Source organism: Geotrypetes seraphini, chromosome 11 (assembly GCF_902459505.1).
Source record: "Geotrypetes seraphini chromosome 11, aGeoSer1.1, whole genome shotgun sequence".
NCBI classification, from domain to species: Eukaryota; Metazoa; Chordata; class Amphibia; order Gymnophiona; family Dermophiidae; genus Geotrypetes; species Geotrypetes seraphini.
The window spans coordinates 124,801,861-124,822,852 of NC_047094.1; the positions used below are offsets into that span (position 1 = coordinate 124,801,861).

A 20,992-nucleotide genomic window follows, 5' to 3' on the forward strand; every position below is an offset into this window, starting at 1 on the left:
GATGCTGGAACCTGTTCAAATCCACAAATGGGAGCATTGACGGATACTCTTGATTCTTCTTCATGCCAGAAAGGATTGGAGACATATTCTGGATCTACAGTCTCACCCACTTCTTGCGAATTCCCTTTGTCCAAATAGACAATGAAGTACACGGTGCTAGCTGCTGTCTCCAGGAGAATTTCTAGTGTCCTTGAATCTCACAGAGGTTTCCTCCATATTTCAATCTGATCTGTCCAGAGCTTCACAGGTTTCTGCATTTCCATATTCTACAACAGCATTTCCAGTTCACAGCTCTGACCCTTGAGCCTCACGATGGCTCCTGCACTTTCGCCTAAGTGGTTGTAGTTGGGACAGCTTTCCACCAGTAGGGGGTCCAAGTCCACCCTTCCTGGGATAACAGGTGATCCAAGCTTCGTCTCGTTGGGTGTACAAAGGTGCGGTGGGGACGGTAGTGTGTCTGCTCCAGGCGTTGGCAAGTTCAAGAAGAAACGTTTGACGTCCTCTCAGTCCCTGGAGTTTCTGGGGCTTCTCCTCGTCTCCAGACAGGGTTGTGTATTTCCTCTCAGGGAATGTGGACAGAACCTTCATCAACAGATTAGAATTCTCTTTTACTGTCCAGCTTTCTCGGCCTGCTTTTATCTTCAGGTTCTGGGGTATCAGGAAACCTCATTGGAGGCGATCTCCTGGGCCAAAACACCAATGCGCCCTTGACAAGAGTCCTATCTAGGTGATCTGCTAAATTTCCCCCTTCAGATGCCGCTCCCCTGGATGGAGCTAGCAAGCCACAATTTGAGCTGATAGCTTCAGGGGGTGGCTCTTGACTAGGGCCGGCTTCTTTGGATTTCCAAGTGGATGACTCTTAGGATAGATGCAGGCTCACTGCGGGGCCCGCTCCAGGCAGGTGCAGTAGACTCTTGGTCCACAGTATTGGTTGACCTATCATCTGGAGTTTCAGGAAATTTGGCTGGCGCTACTCGCGATCTAGCCCCTTCAGAAAGACCAGTGGTTGCACATTTTTTGATGCCACAGCAGTGACATATGTACATCACGAGGGAGCTCTAGTGCGCTCTCTCTCTCTCTCTCTCCTAGGCTAGAAAGATTGGCGACGTTCCATTGGGCGGAAGCACATCTTCTGTCTTTCTCGATGGCCCATGGAGCCAGAGTCGTCAGTGTTCCGGCAGTATTCCTTGACTGACAGTTCCTGGTCTCAGGAGCATGGTCCTTCTCGCAGGAGGCATTCCGTCTGATCTTATAGGAACAGGGGTTTGCCCCAGAGGGTCTTGTTGGCTTCGGCAGAGAACGTAAAGGCCGGGTGCTTTTTTGGTTGCAAACAGCATGGAAGCTAGGGCCGGATGCTTTGGTTTGGTCCTGGATGGCTCACAAGTTCCTGTATGATCCCTCCGTAGCTTCTGATTGGTCAGGTCACCAACTGGTTCACCAGACAGTGACGCATCCCGGCCTGGTGTCTAGTGGCTCCAAATTGGCCTCGCTGCCTGTGGTATGTAGTTCTCGTACGTCTTCAGTGGGATGAGAAGCTCTGGCTCCCTTTTCATCGATATCTTCTTAGTCGGGGACCGATGTCCATGAAGAACCCATGGCGTTTTGGTTTTACGGTGTCGCCTTTGAGCACTCAGCCTTGATGATGAGCGGTTATTCGGAGGTAGTTCTCTCCACTCTTGCGTTCGAAGTAACCCTCTCCTATGACTTCTTCTGCCAAAGCCTGGAAGGATCAGGTGGAGCCTGAGAAGGCTCCCAGTTAGGCAGTCCTGGCTTTCCTTCAAGAAGGTTTAGACAAAAGTCTGGCAGTGACCTCCCTAAACTGTTCAGGTTGCAGGTTTTTCGTGTTTTCAAGCGCGCAGAGGCACTAGTTCGCTTACTGCTCTTCCAGATGTGACCAGGTGTATGAAGGGAGCGCTTCATCTGCATCCTTCCTGGTATCTTCTTTTCCCTTTGTGGAGTCTTAACATCATTTTGCAGGGCCTTGGTGAAGCCCTTTTGAATAACTAAAGAATGAATTTCTTCTGGACCTAATGATCAAATTGTTTTTTTCTGGTCATCATTGTCTCAGCAGGTGTGTTTTGGAGATTATGCTCTTTTGTGCAGGGAACCCTTTCTTTGTATTATGGATGCGGGTGTTTTCCTCCAGGCTATACCTTCCTTCTTGCCGAAGGTGGTCTTGGCTTTCCAAGTCCACCAAGAGGTTAGGTTGCCTGCATTTTCATCCAACAGCTTCAGAGCACAAAGATCAGATCTTACGTGAATTAGATGACCAGAGGAACTTGTTCCTTTATTTGGAAAGAACTATTGAGTTCAGACTGATCACTTAAAACCACTCTGAACTGCTTGTGGTATTTGCGGTATACAAAAATAAAGTTATTATTATTATTATTTTTTGTTCTCACTGCTACGCCTCACCCTGATAGGTCGGTGTCCAAATCTTCGATCACTTAGTGGATTAGAATGACCATTTCTGCAACTTCCTTCGCTCGCAGCAAGCAGCCTCCGATCTCGCTTAAAGCCCATTCGACAGGACGGGTGGCTGCGTCATGGGGGAATCTCGCTCGATTCATCCTGATGAATTTTGCGGGGCGGCTTCTTGGTCCTCTCTTCATATTTTTGCCCAGTTTTACCAAGTTGTGGCAGTGGCATAACTAGCATATGTGACACCCAGGGCCCATCATTTTTTGGCACCCCCCCCATCTGTACGAAAAACATGATTTTTAGTAACAAGCCACTCATCACACATGAGTACCTAGGAAAAGGCAGCATCTTACATATATCAGTGAGCAGTACATCAATACACCCATTGTAAAACTAAACAAGCCAGACTAGTACAGATCAATCCTACACCGTCAATCCTAACAGAAAACCATGTCTTTCGAACACACAGAACATAGAAAAAATCTTCGCCTAGTATGAAATATGTCATCACAAACTAACCCCTCCCCCTTTTACAAAACTGTAGTGTGGATTTTAGCCACCACGGTTGGCGCTAAAAAACACTCCACAGTTTTGTAAAAGGGGGGATAAAATAGAAATACATAGACAAAGGTTAAATTGAACCAGCAAGAAGCTGGACTCTGCATAAAATGCAACACCACAGAAACAGTGACACATGTCTCCTAAAGCAATAAATAAATAGAAAATTTTTGTTCTACCTTTGTCTTCTCTGGTTTCTGCTTTCCTCATCTTCTTGTTACTCTCTTCCTTCCGTCCACTGTTTGCCGTCTCTCTGCCCCTCCCTATATGGCATCTTCTCTACTTCTATGCCCCTTCCAGAAACTGTATGCCTCCCCCTTCCATCTCTCCTTTCACCCCTATTGGTCTGGTATATCTCTCCTCTCCTTCCCTTTTCCACACCTCTCTTCTGCAATCCCTTTCTTCCCTCATTTTCCTTTTCAATTTATTTTCTGCATCCATCTAGATTACGTTCTTACTACCCTCTCATCAATTTCCTTTATTACTGTCTACCTACAGCTCGCCACTTCTTTCCCTCACCCCCTCCAGTATTTCCCTAACTCAATCCTTTTCCCCCATCATCTGCCCTCTTCTCTCTCCCCTCTTCCATCATCTGCCCCTTCTCCCTACTTCCATCATCTGCCCTCTTCTCTCTCCCCTTTCTCCCCACTTCCATCATCTGCCCCCTTCTCTCAATCTCTCCATCTACCACAGGCCCATCTTTCTCCCTTCCTCGCCTTTCCAATTTTTGCAACAAGATCTGCAACACCCTCCCCCCCCCCTCGATGACACTTAAGATCGGCAATAGGCCTCCTTCTACCCCTGGCATCAACAAAACTTCAGATCGGCAACGCAGTGCTCAGTCAAAAGTGGAAACAGGAAGCTGAGTCAGAGGGAAGCTTTTGACATGAGCACTAGAGAATGGCACGGGGGAAAAAATCTGTCCCCATCACTGCACCGTCTCCTTCACCGCCCCGTCATCGTCCTCGCAGCATCCATACAAGCCTCAGTACTGCAATATTTAGCTTATTCCTCCCTTATAAATCAAAGTTCTGGCTGCTGAACTGGAGAAAGAGATGTTCAGCTGGCAGGGCTTTGTTTATACATTTTTATCAACACAACTAATATACTACTTTATCCTGAAGCAAAAAGAAAAAGAAATCAAATTTTTTTTCTACCTTTGTTGTCTTGTTTCTGCTTTCCTCATGTTCTCATTCAATTCCTTCCATCCACTGTCTTTCTTCTCTCTGTGTCTTCCATTTGCTCTGTTACTGTGCCTCTCCCTTTCTCCCCCCTTCCAAATTGGTCTGGCACTCATCTTTTTCCCTCCGCTCCCCCCATAGTCTGGCATCTCTGTCTTCTTCCCCGCCAGCGTCTTCTCCCCAATCTCTCTTCCCCATTTCCCTTCAGCGTCGTCTCCCCACTCTCTCTTCTCCATTTCCCTTCAGCGTCTTCTCCCCACTCTCTCTTCCCCATTTCCTTTTAGCGTCCTTCTCCCCCCCGTCTTCCCCATGTCCTGTCAGCGTCCTTCTTCCCTCTCTGTCTTCCCCATGTCCTTTCAGCATCCTTCTTCCCCCCCCTGTCTTCCCCATGTCCTTTCAGTGTCCTTCTCCCCTCCCCTGTATTCCCCATGTCCTGTCAGCATCCTTCTCCCCCCCTCTGTCTTCCCCATGTGCTTTCAGCATCTTTCTCCCTCCTCTGTTTTACCCATTTCCCTTAAGCATCTTTTCCTCTCCACTCCACCTTTCCTATGGCTGCCGTAAAGGTAGTCTCTGACGCAACTTCTAGTTGCGTCATAGATGACCTTTACTGCAGCCACACGCAGCTTCAATACTCCAGCTGCTGTAAGAAGGTAATATAGACTCGCGGCCACAGGGCAGGGAGGTTTGTCGGACCGGGCCTGTTGTCGGTCGGGCGGGCGGGCGGTGGGGGGAAGTGCCATAAAAGTAAAGGGACCTGGCTGGCTGTGCACTCCCCTCTAAGGCTGCACCCGGAGCGGACCGCCCCCCCTTTGGTATGCCACTGAGTTGTGGTAGCACTTTCTGATGCATTTTTTGGGACCTCTGGTTTGAGGGCAAGCTCTTCTTTTTTTTTAAATTCTTTATTCATTTTTATAACTTACATCATGTGCATCAAAAAGTAACCACATTTAAACTTAAATACATCACTTGAAATTCTGCAATTCTTCATATTAAATGAAATTTATCCCTTTCCCTCCCCTCCCTTCAATATTTCATAACACATATACCATATAATAAAATCCCTCCCTCTTTTGTCCTTCCCTAACTACCTGGCTTTGGTATGTCATCTAACGTATGGAATCTGGAAGTGACGTAACAGAATGGAAGATTAGGTTTATACCTTCGATAATTTTCTTTCTGTTAGTCCCTGGAGGTTTCCATACGACACGCCCTCTCTGTCTTCACTCAGTTGTTTGGAGTAGCCTGCTCCTTTTTGCCTTTGTCACTCTCATTACAGGTGTGAAGCTTTTCCAGCCAGTTGGCAGATCCTGTTGGGAGTTTGTGAGTATACACATTGCTGAAAGCCTTTCTTGGGGTGCTTGCTACACACTGCAGGTTAGAGCTACATTGTTCCTCAATGTTTTTTCTGAGTTGCCTTTGTGCCTGTTATCACTTGTTAATATTTTGCATAACAAACCAGTTCGTGAATTACTTCTGTTGATGGGGATTCCCCCCCCCCCCCACCATACCCCCTGTCCTGGATTTGCAGGTATGTGCTTGGCTTTGGGACTTACTGTAACTAGGATTGTTTACTAACTCTCAGGCTAAGGGGGGTAGAGCATGTGTTCAGAAAAGATGTGGATTTCTGCAACACCCGGATTGTGGGTTGGGATTGAACACCTAGTGTATGGAATCCTCCACGAACTAACAGAAAGATTATCAAAGATATAAACCTAATCTTCCATTCTTCTTTCTGTGTTATATTGTTGCACACTCATGCATTCTTCCTCATTAAGAGCCGGATTCTGAAAACTCGCTGGTAAAATCCGGCGAGTCGATGTAGTGTCTATATTGGGGGTTGACTTATTTTACAGGCAAATTATATGCATGCTATTTGTGTGGAGAATTGCCGGTAAAGAGCGGAAAGAACTGTGCCTGGCTCAGAAGAGCAATCGCTAAGCACAGCTCCTCCCTTTTGTCAAAGCTGTTCTCTCTGCCCTAATCAACTGAGCTGCAGGTCTCCCAAGTCCAGCAGGGAGGGCAGCAGAAAGAAGAGTCCCTCCTCCAGCTGACACCCCCTCCCCTCCCTGCTGTTGCCCAAACCCCCCCTTCCATCGAAAACACCCTGTACAAGATTGGCAGGAGGGATGTTCACTCCCTCCTGCCTCAGCCACCAGGCTCCCCTGCTGACACCACCGACAACCTGCCACTCTGTCCTATGTTTAAATTGAAAGATGTCAGGGGGGATGCCCACTCCTTTCTGCTGCCAGGGTCCCCCGCCACCCCCACCCCACCACTCCCAGAAGGAGGGATGCCCATTCCTTCCTGCCACTGGGACCTCTTGCCCTCCCCCCCCCCGACACTTCAAGAGTGATTCTATCACCATCAATGATTCTAACCCCTCCCCACAACAACCTTCCTGACACCCTCGGCAGGAAGGATGCCCAATCCATCCTGTCACCGGGATCCTCACTCCCTTAACACACCCCATATCTACTCCCTTTGACCAGCAGGCCTGCCTCTTCAAAATGGTGGGCCTACCCCTTCCCGGTGCTTCTCATAGGAGGAACCCCCTCCGGCTAACACCCATAACAAGGGCCTTAGACGCCTGGACCAGAGCCTTGGGCCCTTCCCTGGTGCATCCCTCCAGCTGGTCTTTGTTGGAAAAGTATGGAGGTGTCACGAGGAAACAGGGCACCCTGATGGCAGGAGGAAGTGGGCATCCCTCGTGTCGGGGGGGCAGGGGCAGGGATGACGGGCGGCGAGAAGGAATGGGCAGCCCTCCAGCGATGGGAACACCAGCGATGGGAGTGAGTGGACATTGCTCTTATCAAGGGTGTTGGGGATCACCGGCGATGGGAGGGAGTGGGCATCCTTCCTGCCGTCCTTCAATTCAGGGATCTTTTTTAAAATTTACGTGGGGGGCGGGGTGGGATCTGAGCTGTCAAGCCTTACTTTCCTGTCAGTGCATGAGCCAATTAGCGATCAGACACTGACCAGAAAGTAAGGCTACAACAGCTCAGACCCTGTCGGAAAATTTTGCCCGTAAATGTGGCACATCGAGGTTAGGGAATCACCCGGTGATGATAGAGAATTGTCCAGATTGCTCCTTTAAATATTGTTGAGCCCATTATACTACCACTGGCTGGAACCGGTTTAGCAGCAATTATTAAGAGCATAGTAAGTTTTGAGAATCTAGCCCTTATTTCTTCTCTTTTTTTCCCCATTCATCCTGTCTCTCACTCACCCTCTGATTTTCCAATCGCTGCAGGAATCACCAGCCTCCAGTTCATTTACACCCCTCCTGAATGGATGTAATGGGAAACAAAAAACTTCTGATGGGATCCACAGAGTCAGAGTGGATTTTAAGGTAAGTCTAGCATCTGGTTTATTCTAAGAGTTCTTGGATTTCCAAGCTGTTGACTCTCATCTCTGTATTTGAAAAAACCAGAACTGCTTATATTCCCCTTGCCTTTTTTCAGTAAGAACATGCTTTTTCTTGTTGTAGAAGTAAAGTTATTTTCAGGTTTTTCCAAGAAAATTATCCCATTTTCAGATGACTACTCTTCCATGACTTAGAGATTTTGTTCTACTTATTTTTGAACTTAATTATATGCTAAACCAAATGCACTCTAAATATGGTACCATCACAATTAAGTAAAAATGGCAGCATTCTTCTACAATCTCGCTCTATTGCTGGACTAGTGGGTTATTTTCCTATGGTCGCCAGACAGCTTTTAAGGAGATTCATTTTTACAGAGTCTTGAGCCCCTCCCCTCTTACCTCAGGACTGTCCCCCAGGTAATCCAGTTTCTTTCCTACATGCCAGACTGTAGGAGCTTGTCTTTTCTTCTCGGGTTTATTTTTCTTTAAACTCTGCATTTTTGTTCACGAATTCAGCTCTTGTGCTATAGAGGTTCCCTGCGGGAATAGCTCTGGCTGCAGAAGATCACAGACTTTGCGTAAAGTCTGTTTCCAGGGGATTGGCTGCCTGTCAGTATACCCTCTGGACAGCCTGTACTTCAGTTCAGGACTCAGGGACTGTTCCCTTGGGAGCTTGCTCACCCAAGGTTCGTCTGCTAGTGCCATACTTTAATAAAATAGCTATTCAAGACGGGGACGGGGACACAGTTGGGGACTGAGAGAGAGTCCGCAGGGGTGGGGATGGGGACAGAGTATGCGGGGACAGGGACAATTTTTTTCCTCACGTCATTCTCTACTTTAGAGTTCCTTCCGCCTGAGAGACCTCTCCTGCACGAATAGGTTGTATTTAGCTCTATTGTACCTTAGGTAAAGTGTCAGGAGGCAAAATTTAGCAGTCTGTAGGGAATCATGTGTTTACCCTGAAGTGATTCATGCAATAGTGGGTTTATTGTGTATTTCTTAAGCATCCTAGCTTGTTTAGTGTATAAGTCTTACGTTTTAAGTACACTGTCTTAATATTCTAATACTCGGTCCGGTTCATTGCTTATTGATATTGGTCTGTGCAGGGTTACAACTTAGATCTTTAGGGAACGTAAACAGTCCTATATATAATATCATTACATCTATATTTTGTTCCCCAGGTACTGGTTCCCTTGGGGACAAGGAGCCTTATAAGAGTTCATGCACAAATGACTCCTTATGACTATGCCTACAGCGCACATATAATTTGCATGCCACTAGTGTTGAGCATTGGGAAGTTATTTTGCTGCACTGTTCTGGCAGTGTTTCCCAGCGCTGTTCTGTACAGCGCCAGAGTTTTGAGCATCAGCCCACTAAGAAGTTGATTTTCCTTTAATGAAGCTATCAGTGAAATTGAGGTGGCCCTGCCCAACAGCACTGACTGAGGAACTCTTGCCAGTGTGCAGTAGCCTGTTTTAGAAATATGTAGGCTTTTAGTGATCCAGCTTCAGGCCCCATTGTATATCATCACCCACTTGTGAGGTCTGATATTTTGCTGTGCCTCCTCTGACAGGTAAAGAACTTTACTTTCCCTGCTGTTACTATTCACCCCCTTTGCCGCCTCCTACTAAAATTTTTGGTTTTCATTCTCTTCTAGGAAGATTGTGACTTGGAAAATGTCTGGCTGATGGGTGGACTCAGCATCTTAACCTCTGTGCCTGTGATGACACCACTTGTGTGTCTACTGTGTGCCAGTAAAGGACTGCATGAGGTAAGAAATCTTAGATATGAAAAAGGTAGATGATACAGCACTGTAGCACATATTAAGTGAAGTGTTATTCACAATACAGATGCACTCTGTACTATATATAGCAGTAAATAGTGCTGGTGCAGCATGAGATAAATCATATGTACTAGATTCTTGAACCAGTAAGATCACACTTAATGTTTGAATGTAAAATAGTTTAAAGTCTTGCTGAAGCTCTCACAAAGTAATTGCTGCTAGTGGAGTTTGAAATTCTCTTGCAGTTCTGTACTCTGATTTTTTTTTGTTACTGAACTTGTTTTCACACTGCTGCTATTTGCTTGGTCCTGCAGATGATATACTGCCAGGTGTGTTGTGAACCCTTTCACATGTTCTGTCTAGAGGAGTATGAGAGGCCACTGCCAGAGCAGGTGAATTGGTGCTGCCGTCGGTGCAAATTCTGCCATGTGTGTGGTCGGAAGAGCAAGGCCTCCAAGGTATGGGTGCTTAAAGATGGTGAAAGGTCCACATTTTATTTGTTAGTATTTCTAGATTTGAACATATATCACCCATATAGATACAGTTGCACTGGCTTCCTGTTTTTTGGAGGATTGGTTTCAAAATTGTGACATTGATTTTTAAACATTAGATGATTCATCAACATATATTGCTGCTGTTTTGAAATCTATAGACCACCCCGAGCTCTCTACTCGGCTGATAAAGCTATCCTCAGTATTCCTTCATTTGAGTATATTGAGCTGGAAGAATATAAAGACTTCTAGTTTATGGTTTTAAGCCTTAAGTTGTGGAATACACTACCACAGGAACTGCAATCAATTAGTTATCCCAGGACAAGCAGGCATCATATTCTCACATGTGGGTGATGTCATCCACAGATCCCCGATGTGGACAGCTGCAAAAGTGCTAATACACTTTAGAACTTAAGAAAGTTCGCAACTGACCACATCGTGTATAAGCGAGTGCCTTCCCGCTTGACGAAGGCACACATCTCTCAGTTTCCTGGTTTCCGCGGAGCTAAGAAGTTGTCTTTTCAAATGCTCTTCATTTTGTTGCCTTGCCTTCCTGCTCTTGCGCATTTTCTTTTTAATTATATTTATTTCTTCTAGTTTATCCTTTCACTAAAAGACAAAAAAAAACCCAAAACAACGAGTTTTTCTTTCCCTCGCGGGCTTCTTCACGGCGGGACCTCTTCACATCGCCTCAGCCTCGGACTAAATTCTGGCTGCAGCAGTTTCCCCGTCGATGTCTTGCCTATTTTTGGGAATCTTCATTCATCGTTATGAAATGGACTATGTCGCAAGTCATCATGGCATTGAGTCAATTCGTGCCATCTTTCCAGTGACCATCTTGCGACTCACCTATTTTCAATGAGGGTTGCATCTTATCCTTAGCTCCCTCTTTGGGCTAGTCGTGACACGTAAGGTACCGGCAGACAGGTCTAACAGGTACCGGTGTCTTACACCTGCCACCAGTACCAAGGGTGCTGATGGTACCGGAAAATACTCGTACCAAGAGCAATGGTACCCGTGGTACTGAAGGTACCAGTAAAATGGAAGGTACTGATCGTATTGGATGCTAACGATACCAGGAATGATGTGGTACCGATGGTACCGAGGGTATCAAAGACAGTGTGGTACCGATGATGCCGTAGATACTGCCAACAATACTGGGTACCGACTGAATGGCCAATGGTACGGGGGAAAATTTTTCTCTTCGAGAGCAACTCTATTTTCCTGATGACAGAACATCATTACCGACCATGTCTAATCATATGCAATCTCCTGGTACCGGTTTTATGGACTTTCCAGTTGTGCATTCCTCCTGTTCTTTTTCAATCTTGGTGCAACATCTATCCAAAGATTTTTCGCTTTGTTGTTGCGTTGACCGGTAATTCCATATGGAGTTTTGTTATTTGCTCCACGACAATTTTCTTTTTGGAATGGACTTACTCCAAATTGGCAGTTTTATTTTCTTTGACTTTAGTCCAGACTTCACTTCATTGCTCTTGTTTCAGAACTTCTTCAACATTGAACTTTATCTCCATGTTTATCTGGACATTGCTACTGCGGTGGAGGATCTAACACGAGTGTAGAGCCTGTAAAGTTGGATTCCTCTTCCTGATTGCTGTCTACCTTACCTAGCAGATGTCTGACTGCCTCTGCCTTTGTTTACGCTGGGGAATCTAACGTCTGTAGAGTCTGTGAGCTAGATTCCTTCAACTCTTTTCCACATACATTGGTCTGTTGCAGTGTTGGTGGTTGACTTCCAGAGCTTCTTCTATGCCTGCGACTATAAAGAAACTGTCATGCCTTTCTGGATGTTCATGTTTCCTTTCAGTTATGATTACTTCATAAACACTCAAGGCATGTTCTGGTGGAAACATACATCGGTATACAGCCTGTCAGTTGGGCTTCCGCCACTTCAGAATCATTCTGCCACTGTACCATTAGTGTTAGCCTGTGTTTTTTCTCGTGCAGGCGTTTCTGGTTGTTCATGTTTCCTTTCAGTTTTGATTTCTTCCTGAACACTTCAGGCATGATATGGCGGAAACTGCAATACTCTGCACAGAGTTACTGCTACGGCAATTTTATTAGCATTTTTATACAGGCCTAAGTTTATTTTAGTTGCAGATTTATTCGATACCTATCAAATTAGGGACCCCTGAAGAAGGCGTATTCACCAAAACACGGACCGTGTTGGATCCCCTGGTTTGTTTAAAGATGGTGACACTAACCACAACATAAATTTTGTTTTAATAAATTTAGCCTGCATCTTGTACTCTTGTCTGCAGTTTTCCTTTGTTTGTTTTGATTGTTCTTCACTGAAAACCAGTTGGATCTCTTTTTGTTTTCGCTACTTCATAAACACTCAAGGCATGTTCTGATGGAAACATACATCGGTATACAGCCTGTCATTTGGGCTTCCGCCACTTCAGAATCATTCTGCCACTACCACCAATGTTAGCCTATGTTTTTTCTCCTGCAGGGGTTTCTGGTTGTTCATGTTTCCTTTCAGTTATGATTCCTTCCTGTACACTTCAGGCATGATATGGCGGAAGCATCATAATAACATAAGAATTGTCTTACTGGGTCAGACCAATGGTCCTTCAAGCCCAGTAGCCCGTCCTCACAGTGGCCAATCCAGGTCACTAGTACATGGCCAAAATCCAAGGTGTAGCAATATTCCATGCTACCGATACAGGGCAAGCAGTGGCTTCCCCCGTGTCTTTCTCACTAACAGGCTATGGACTTGTCCAAACCTTTCTTAAAACCAGCTACGCTATCTGCTCTTACCACATCCTCTGGCAACGCATCCCAGAGCTTAACTAACGTCTGAGTGAAATTTTTTTTTCTCCAATTGATTTTAAAAAGTATTTCCCTGTAACTCAATCGAGTGTCCCCTAGTCTTTATAACTTTTGACAGAGTGAAAAATCAATCTACTTGTACCCGTTCTACTCCACTCAGGATTTTGTAGACTTCAATCATATCTCCCCTCAGCCGTCTCTTTTCCAAGCTGAAGAGCCCTAACCATTTTAGTCTTTCATCATACTATCTTGGTCGCTCTTCGTTGAATCTTTTCTAGTGCCACTATATCATTCTTGAGATAAGGAGAAAAGAATTGAACGCAGTATTCCAGATGAGGTTGCACCATGGAGCGATACAAAGGCATTATAGCATTCTTAGTCTTGTTAACCATCCCTTTTTAAATAATTCCCAGCATTCTGTTTGTTTTTTTGGCCACTGCCACACATTGGGCGGAAGATTTCATCGTATTGTCTACAATGATACCCAGATCCTTTTCTTGGGCGCTAACCCCCAAGGTGGACCCTAGCATCTGGTAACTGTGATTCAGGTTATTCTTCCCAATGTGCATCACTTTGTATTTGTCCACATTAAATTTCATGCCCAGTCTTCTAATTTCCTAAGGTCCGCCTGCAATTTTTCACAATCTGCATTCATTTTAACAACTTTAAACAGTTTAGTGTCATCTGCAAATTTAATCACCTCACTCGTCATTCCAATTTCCAGATCATTTATAAATAAGTTAAATAGCACCGGTCCCAGTTCAGACTCCTGTGACAACCCACTGTTTACTCTCCTCCATTGAGAAAAATGACCATTTAACCCTACCTTCTGTTTTTTATCTGATAACCAATTCCTAATCCACAACTGAACTTTGCCACCTATCCTATGACACTTTAATTTTCTCAGGAGCCTCTCGTGAGGAACTTTATCAAAAGCTTTCTGAAAATCTAGATATACTATATCAACCAGCTCACCTTTATCCACATGTTTATTCACACCTTCAAAGAAGTCAAGCAAATTTGTGAGGTAAGATCTCCCTCAGCTGAACCCATGCTGACTCCGTCTCATTAAATCATGTTTGTCTATGTGTTCCACAATTTTATTTTTTATAATTGTTTGTACCATTTTGCCTGGCACTGTAATTTCCCGGATTGTCCCTGGAGCCCTTTTTAAAAATCAGCGTAACATTGGCCACCCTCCAATCTTCGGCAGAAAACCTGTCAGTTACTCTTCCTCTACTTCAAAATCATGCTTCTACTGTACCACCAATGTTAATCTGGGTTTTTTTCCAGCAACTGTTTCTGGATATTCATGTTTCCTTTTGGATATGATTATTTCATGAACACTTTAAGTATGATATGGGGGAAGCTAACATCAGTGTAGAACCTGTCAGTTAGTCTTCCACCACTTCAGTCCGGTAGTGGCTTCCACTGTACCACCAATGTTAGCCTATGTTTCTCTAGCACACATTTCTGGAAGTTCATGTTACTTTTCAGTTATAATTACTTCATGAGCATTCCGGGCATGATAAGGTGGAAACTAACAAGGGTGTAGAACTTGTCAGTTAGTCTTCTGCCACTTCAGACTCTGCAATGGCTATTGCTACAAAGCAGGGTCAACTGGGTTTTTCTTTTAATCATGCCTTCCATGGTATCACCAGTGTTAGACTGTGGTTTCCAACAGGCGTTTCATTACCTTGAAATTTTTCTCCTATATCCTTTCTAATCTAATCTAATCTAAATCTTGGGTTTATATACCGCATCATCTCCGCAGATGGAGCTCGACACGGTTTACATGGTTAGGGAAGGAACGGAACTCCAGTGGAATTATATAAGTATGAGAGAAGAGAGGTTGGTGTGAGAGTGCCAGGAGCGGGACGGGGTTACGTTCTGAAGAAGAGCCAGGTCTTCAGATGCTTACGGAATGGTAGAAGGGGGCTCAAATTGCGGAGAGGGGAAGGGAGACTGTTCCAGAGCTGAGTGATTCTGAAAGGGAGGGAAGAGCCAAGTTTACCAACAAGGGAGATGCCTTTTAAGGAGGGGTAGGATAGTTTTAATTTTTGAGTGGATCTAGTGGAGGTTGGATTTGAGGAATTCCAGGATAGAGGGATAAAAGGAGGAAGGATACCGTGGAGGATCTTGAAGGTTAGGCAGGCACATTTAAAGTAGACCCTGGAAATAACGGGAAGCCAGTGGAGTTTGGATAGGAGCGGTGTGACATGGTCAAATTTACTTTTTGAGAAGATAAGTTTGGCCGCGGTGTTCTGGATTAGTTGGAGTCTGTGGAGGCTTTTCTTTGTTAAGCTTAGGTAAATGGAATTGCAATAATCCAATCTGGAGAGGATAATGGATTGTACGAGGACGGCAAAGTGTTTTTGGTGGAAGCAAGATCTCACTTTCCTCAGCATGTGAAGGCTGCAAAAGCATTTTTTTATCAGGGAGTTGAGGTGGTCGTTGAAGGATAATGATGAATCTATGGTGATGCCCAGAACTTTGCTAGAGAATTCCAGCTGTAGAGAGGAGCCTGTGGGCAGTGGGATGGAAGTGGGTAATTGATCAAGTTTAGGGCCGAGCCAAAGTAGTTTAGTTTTGGACTCGTTCAATTTCATTTGTACAGTGTGAGCCCAGGATTGAAGTTTGGTTATGCAAGAAGAAATGTTAGCTGCGAGATTGGTGAGGTTCGCATCGATCTCGATGAGGACCAGGATATCGTCGGCGTAAGTGTAGAGTGTTTCTAGGGGGGATAGGTGGAGAAGATTCAGGGAGGACATATAAATGTTGAAGAGGATGGGAGAAAGGGGGGAGCCTTGTGGGACTCCACAAGTCGGTTTCCATGGGGAGGAAGAGGAACCATGTTTGGTGACGGTGTAAGAGCGAGAACGTAAGAAGTTCGAGAACCAGTCAAGGACTGTAGAACTAATGCCTATCTCGGAGAGTAGGAAGATTAGAATGTCATGGTGGACAACGTCAAAGGCAGCAGAGAGGTCGAATTGAAGGAGAACGGCAAATTTTTTGTGAGAGTGAAATTGTTGGATCTTCGAGATTAGGGAGGCCAGGAGGGTTTTGGTACTGAAGTTGGGTCTGAAGCCGTATTGATAGGGTAGGAGGACAGAGAATCTTTCCAGGTAGGCTGAGAGTTGGGAGGAGACGATGGACTCTAGCAATTTGGTTAGGAGCGGAATGTTTGCTATTGGGCGATAATTGGATGGGGAGGAGGGGTCTAGGTCAGCTTTCTTCAGTAGAGGGGTCAGTGCAATGCGTCCCATTTCAGGGGAGAAGAGGCCCGATGATAGGGCAGAATTTATGAGTATGGTGAGAGAAGAGATGGCCTGTGTGGGTATTTTCTCAAATAGATAGGATGGGAATGGATCCAAGGTGCAGTTACAGGATTTCAGTTTCAGGCAGAGTTTGAGGACCTGCGAATCGGATACTTGCTCAAAGGTAGTCCAGGATCTGTTGACTGGGACGGGGGTGGGGACCTTTGTAGTAGGATCGGGGGAGGTGGGCACCAGAGGATTGTAGGAGACTACGGGAGGGAAGGAGCTTCTCAAGGCGGTGACCTTTTCATTGAAAAAGTTTGCTAGTAGGTCCACTGATGGGGAGGAGGGAGGTATAGAAGGGTTGGTGTTGGGAGTTAAGGAGCGCCAGATATTGAACAGCATACTGTTCTGGTTTTTTGAACTGGAGATCTTGTCACCATAGAAATTTTTCCTAGCTCTTTTGAGTGTATTGTTGTAGAGTTTAATGTTGACTCTCCAGATTTGTTTATCTGCGGGGGATTTAGATTTTTTCCAGATGCGTTCCAGGGATCGACATTTTTGTTTTAGCATCCTGTGTTGTGGGAGGTACCAGGGGGCCTTACGGGAGTAGGAGATGGTTTTGGTGGACAGCGGGGCGAGAGATTGGTAGGTGGATTCTGAGAGAGTGGTCCAATTGTGCCAGTTGGTTGCAGAATCTGATGGCTTAGGATTGGATGAGAGAGTGTCAAGAAATTTGGACCAGAACTGATCACTTGAAATTTTCTTGCGGAAAGTTTCTCACATGCCAGAGGTTTGGGAGTGGCTATAGAGGAGGTGGAGGCCACTATATCCTTTTTAGGATGTATTTTCCCTATTTTTTCTTTGGACAGTAGGGGCTTCCCTACCCTTTCTTTGTCTACAGGCAGCGCACATGTTCCACCATGTACCTGCTTCTTTCCCCTTTGATCGATTGCTTATACTCTCTCGATCTCAGGGAATTTATCTTTTTTCTTTTGGACCATGCATATAGAACATTTTCTTGTGAGATATCCTTACCATTGCCCTTATGACTCTGCTTTGCCTTCCCTCTTCAGGGTACCAACAGCCTCATTGTCTTAACTAAGGAGTTGGTTTTTTTAAACCACTTTTAGTTTTACAATGTTCTTCTCAAAGAGAAGTTTCAACTGTTATCCCTGGCAATTTTCTATCCTCCTTGGATTGCACTGATTGCCTATATTCTCTATTTTTCACTTTCATTTCATCTTACACATATTCTTATTTCTCTACCAACTTGGGTATCCTCTTTCAGAAACTTAACCAGTTACCTGATTTGGTGGCAGCGACGTAGAGGTCGCAGGGCTTTTCAGTCTTTATCTGATCAACTGGCTCATTCAGGATTTTATTTCTCAGGGTGTGCTCTTAGCAACACAACAGACTTCGCTATTCCTTTAGTTTTTCACACTTGGACTTAGTTTTTTCCCAAATTTCAATTTCAACCATCTCAGAAGCTCCAGTTCATGGGAGCCCTACCAGACTCTATTCAACTCAGGTTGTTCCTTGCTCAACAATATCAGAACACCCTATTTCAATTTGGCCATCTTGCCCAGTTTTTTCTATCCAACAAAGTTCATGATGGTTCTTCTAGAGCACATAGCCTCTACAGTCCACGTGACTCCCTTTGCAGGGCTTCATCTTCAGATCCCTTAATGGGCCCTGCCTTCACAGCGCTTTTTTCGCAATGTATTCCAGTCATCTCGTCTCTTCGAGAATCACTATGGTGCTGCATGCATCTTTTCAGAGGATTGCTTTTTCAAACACTTCCTCCTCAGACAGCCTATTCTTGCTGAGCTCATCGGCATGGTCTATGCTAGTAACCTCAGATCTTCTACTCTATGCAGACAATCAAGTAGAAATAGGCTATGCAGGTGGAGCAAGGTTTTCTCCTTAGCTACCAAGAGCCTCGAAAGATTCAGAATTGGACACATCCTCACAGCACTTTTCTCAAGGCTGTTTACATTCAAGGGGGGTGTAATTTTTTTCTCATGAACACGCTCAGATGCAAATTTTTTTTTTTCAACCTCGCGAATGGACTCGGGATTCAGCAGCTCTCCATTTCATCTTCTCTATGAAAGACTCCACAAGTAGATTTCTTTGCGTCTCCCCACGATGATCAGCTACCCCAGTTTTACTCCATGCTATATTTGCCTCATCTGCTAGAAGTGGACTTTGTTCTCCTGAATTGGATGAACAAGCTTCTGCTGTGTCCCATTCCTATTTTTTAAGATGCTTGTCCAGCTCAAGCAGGAGACTGCCACTATGATTCTGATGGCTCCTCGATAGCCCAGACGGCCTGGTTTTCCTTCTTTTTCAACTCAGTCGAAGCTAATACCTCTGCTAACATTTCCATCTCTTCTCACGTAGATTCAACGTTCTGTTCTACATTCTAACCTTCAGCTTTAGCACCTGATAGTTTGGTTTCTCTTAGGCTGAGTTCAGCTGTTCCTCATCTCTCTCATCTGATCACATTGATATTAGAACTTTCCAGAACACCAGCCGTTCCCAGCAACAGTGGACCCCTTTTTCTGCTTGATGTCTTCTTCCTCATAAGGATCCAAAGTCATCTTTGTGGTTTTTCTCTGATTTTGACTTATCGCCTCCATTTGTTGGGACTCTGGTCTCAAATTTACTTCTATTAGAGTCCATCTTAGTACTATTACTGCCTTTCATCAGCTCATCCTCTCATTCCTAGATTTATGAAAGGACTTTTCCATGTAAAACCACCTTTCAGTGGTATGGGATCTCAATGTGGTTCCTGTCCAATTGCGGAAGTTTACATTTGAATCAATGTCTACTGCTTTCCTACTTGGAAAGTTCTCTTTCTCATCTCTCTTGCGCTTCTGACAGAAGAGTGAATGGACTTGAGCCATTAGTAGCGGATCCACCATTTACAGCGTTCCTCCATGATAACATTGTGCTTCGCACTCATTCACTGAGTCCAAACTTCTTATCATAGATTATCATTCACTGAGTCCAAACTTCTTATCAGAGATTATCACTGAATTTTATCCCAGTCATTCGATTGTGTTTCCAGTTCTTTTTCCAAATCTTATTCTCATCTAGGAGAATCGATTCTTCATACTCTAGAGTCTAGACTGCAAACGAGCATTAGCTGCCTATTTCCAGAAGTCTGTATCATACAGATCATCTCCACAACTTTTTGTCTCTTTTGACCGTATCAGGTTGGAGCATCCTGTCTCCAGCAGATTGTTATCTAAAAAGTTGGCTGCATGCATCTCATTCTGTTATGCTCAGGCTGGACTGCAACTAGAGAGTCGAGTCACAGCCCTTCAAAAGTTCAAGCCTGGCAGCTTCAGTATTTTTTCTCAATCTACTCCAATTGACAGAATAGGAAAAGCTGCTAATTTTCTCCTCGGTTCATATCTTTCATCTCTCATTATTGTTTAGAACTTTTGTCCAGATAGGATTGGTCCTCTTTCTCCATGCTCGCCATTCAATCTGGCCAATGTGAGATCAAAAGAAGCAATTTTTCCTCAAAGGGTTGATTAATTTAGTGACCAAAAGAGAGTCAAGGCTGCTGGCCAGAAACCCAGCTGAAGGAGGACCTAAGGCCTAAAAATAGGTGAAGAAAAATTTTTGAGTGAAACTCTTCAAGAAATGAAAAGACTAAAAAAGAAAATAAAAATGATGAAGATGAAGATAATGACCCGGGAAGGCACAAAAAAAAGAGCAATTGGAGAAACTCCAACTAGAGACTGACATGGGAAAAATTTGTTCTCGTTTCAGCAACCATCCCCGTGAGCTTGGTCCCCATCCCATCTCCATGAACTCAGTCCCAGTCTTCTCCCCATCCCTGTAAACCGTCTGATCCCATCCGCACAAACCTCGAATAGTTATGATTTTATATTGAATTTATTTTATTTGCAGTCTCCAGTTATGTCTAACACCAGCTCTAGCAGGATACATATTTCAAATCTGATATATTGTAATCACAAAATAGAAAATAATTTTTTTTCTACTTTTTGTCTGGTCATTTTATCCTTTCACATCACATTGGTCTCAGGCTCTGATTTTTGTTTCCATCTGTCTACTCTTAACTCACTTGCCAGGGTCTCCTGACCATTTGACATGTATGTCCTCTTACTCCATGCTTGCCATTCATCTTCCATCTCTGTGTATGTTTTCCCCCCATGTTCAGCAAGTATCTCCCTTCTCTGTCTCCTATATTTTCCTTTCTAATATGTCCCCTGTGCCCATCTCCCTGCCTTCATCATCTCACCATTCTATGATCCCCTCCTCCTATGTACAATATCACTCCTCTATATCCCTATGCCCTGCCTGTCCAGCATCTTGCTTCTGCATTCTTATTCTCCCCCCATGTCTAGCCATCTTCTCTCTGTGCAGTCCATAAGCCCCTCTCTCTCTCCCACGGGTCCAACAGCTCCCCCTCGCACCCTCCCAATGGCTGGCAGCAAAAAAAAAAACCAAACAAACAACAAACCTATGACTTTCCTGGTTGGGTCGGCTGTATCCGATGTAACTTCCGGCTGAAAGTTACATTGGAAGGAGAGATTCAGCAGCAAGAAGGTTCCAGAAGGAGCAGCCCTGCATGCATGAAGCATCTAACAGGCTGGTAGGCCTGCCCCAGGAAGCGTGATGGGGCCCACCCAGCCAGGAGAGTCCCAGGTTTATTGTTGTTTTTTTCTTTTTGCTGCCGGCCATCGGGAGGGTGTGAGAGTGGGGGGCTACTGGACTCGCAAGGGGGGAAATGCTGCTGCGCCCACGAAGGGGGGAAGAGACTGCTTGATACACAATCGCGCCGAGGAGGGCTGCTGACTGGGAGGAGTGGGAAGGGAGTGGGAGGCAACTTGCGGCAGAAACTTTACTGCAAGGACAAGGCCATTCACTGTTCCACGGGGCGTTGAATGGCCTTTTCACGGCAACTGGATTTTTTCCCCCTTGTTCCTGCGGATTACCTGTGGCTAGCCACGGGTTATAGTCACTGTGTCATTCTCTAACGCCAACACCACACATCTTCTTAGCTCTGTGAAAAACTAAGAAAGGATGGTCCTGCGAGCTGACATCGGGTGGGAAGGCACTCACGCACGTGCAGTACAGGCGATCTCGAGATTCTAAAGAAGT

At 45.0% G+C, this 20,992-nt stretch overlaps 1 protein-coding gene across 5 annotated transcripts in view; it reads left to right on the plus strand.

Annotated features, from left to right (window-relative positions):
* KMT2B (lysine methyltransferase 2B) overlaps positions 1-20,992 on the plus strand; it is a 496,236-nt gene that overhangs the window by 263,766 nt on the left and 211,478 nt on the right. For all 5 annotated transcript variants that reach the window (XM_033963412.1, XM_033963411.1, XM_033963413.1 and 2 more), the window contains 3 exons: positions 7,411-7,509; positions 9,181-9,294; positions 9,621-9,764. In XM_033963412.1, coding sequence (XP_033819303.1) covers positions 7,411-7,509; positions 9,181-9,294; positions 9,621-9,764 — 357 coding nt within the window. The remainder of the gene's footprint in view (positions 1-7,410; positions 7,510-9,180; positions 9,295-9,620; positions 9,765-20,992) is intronic.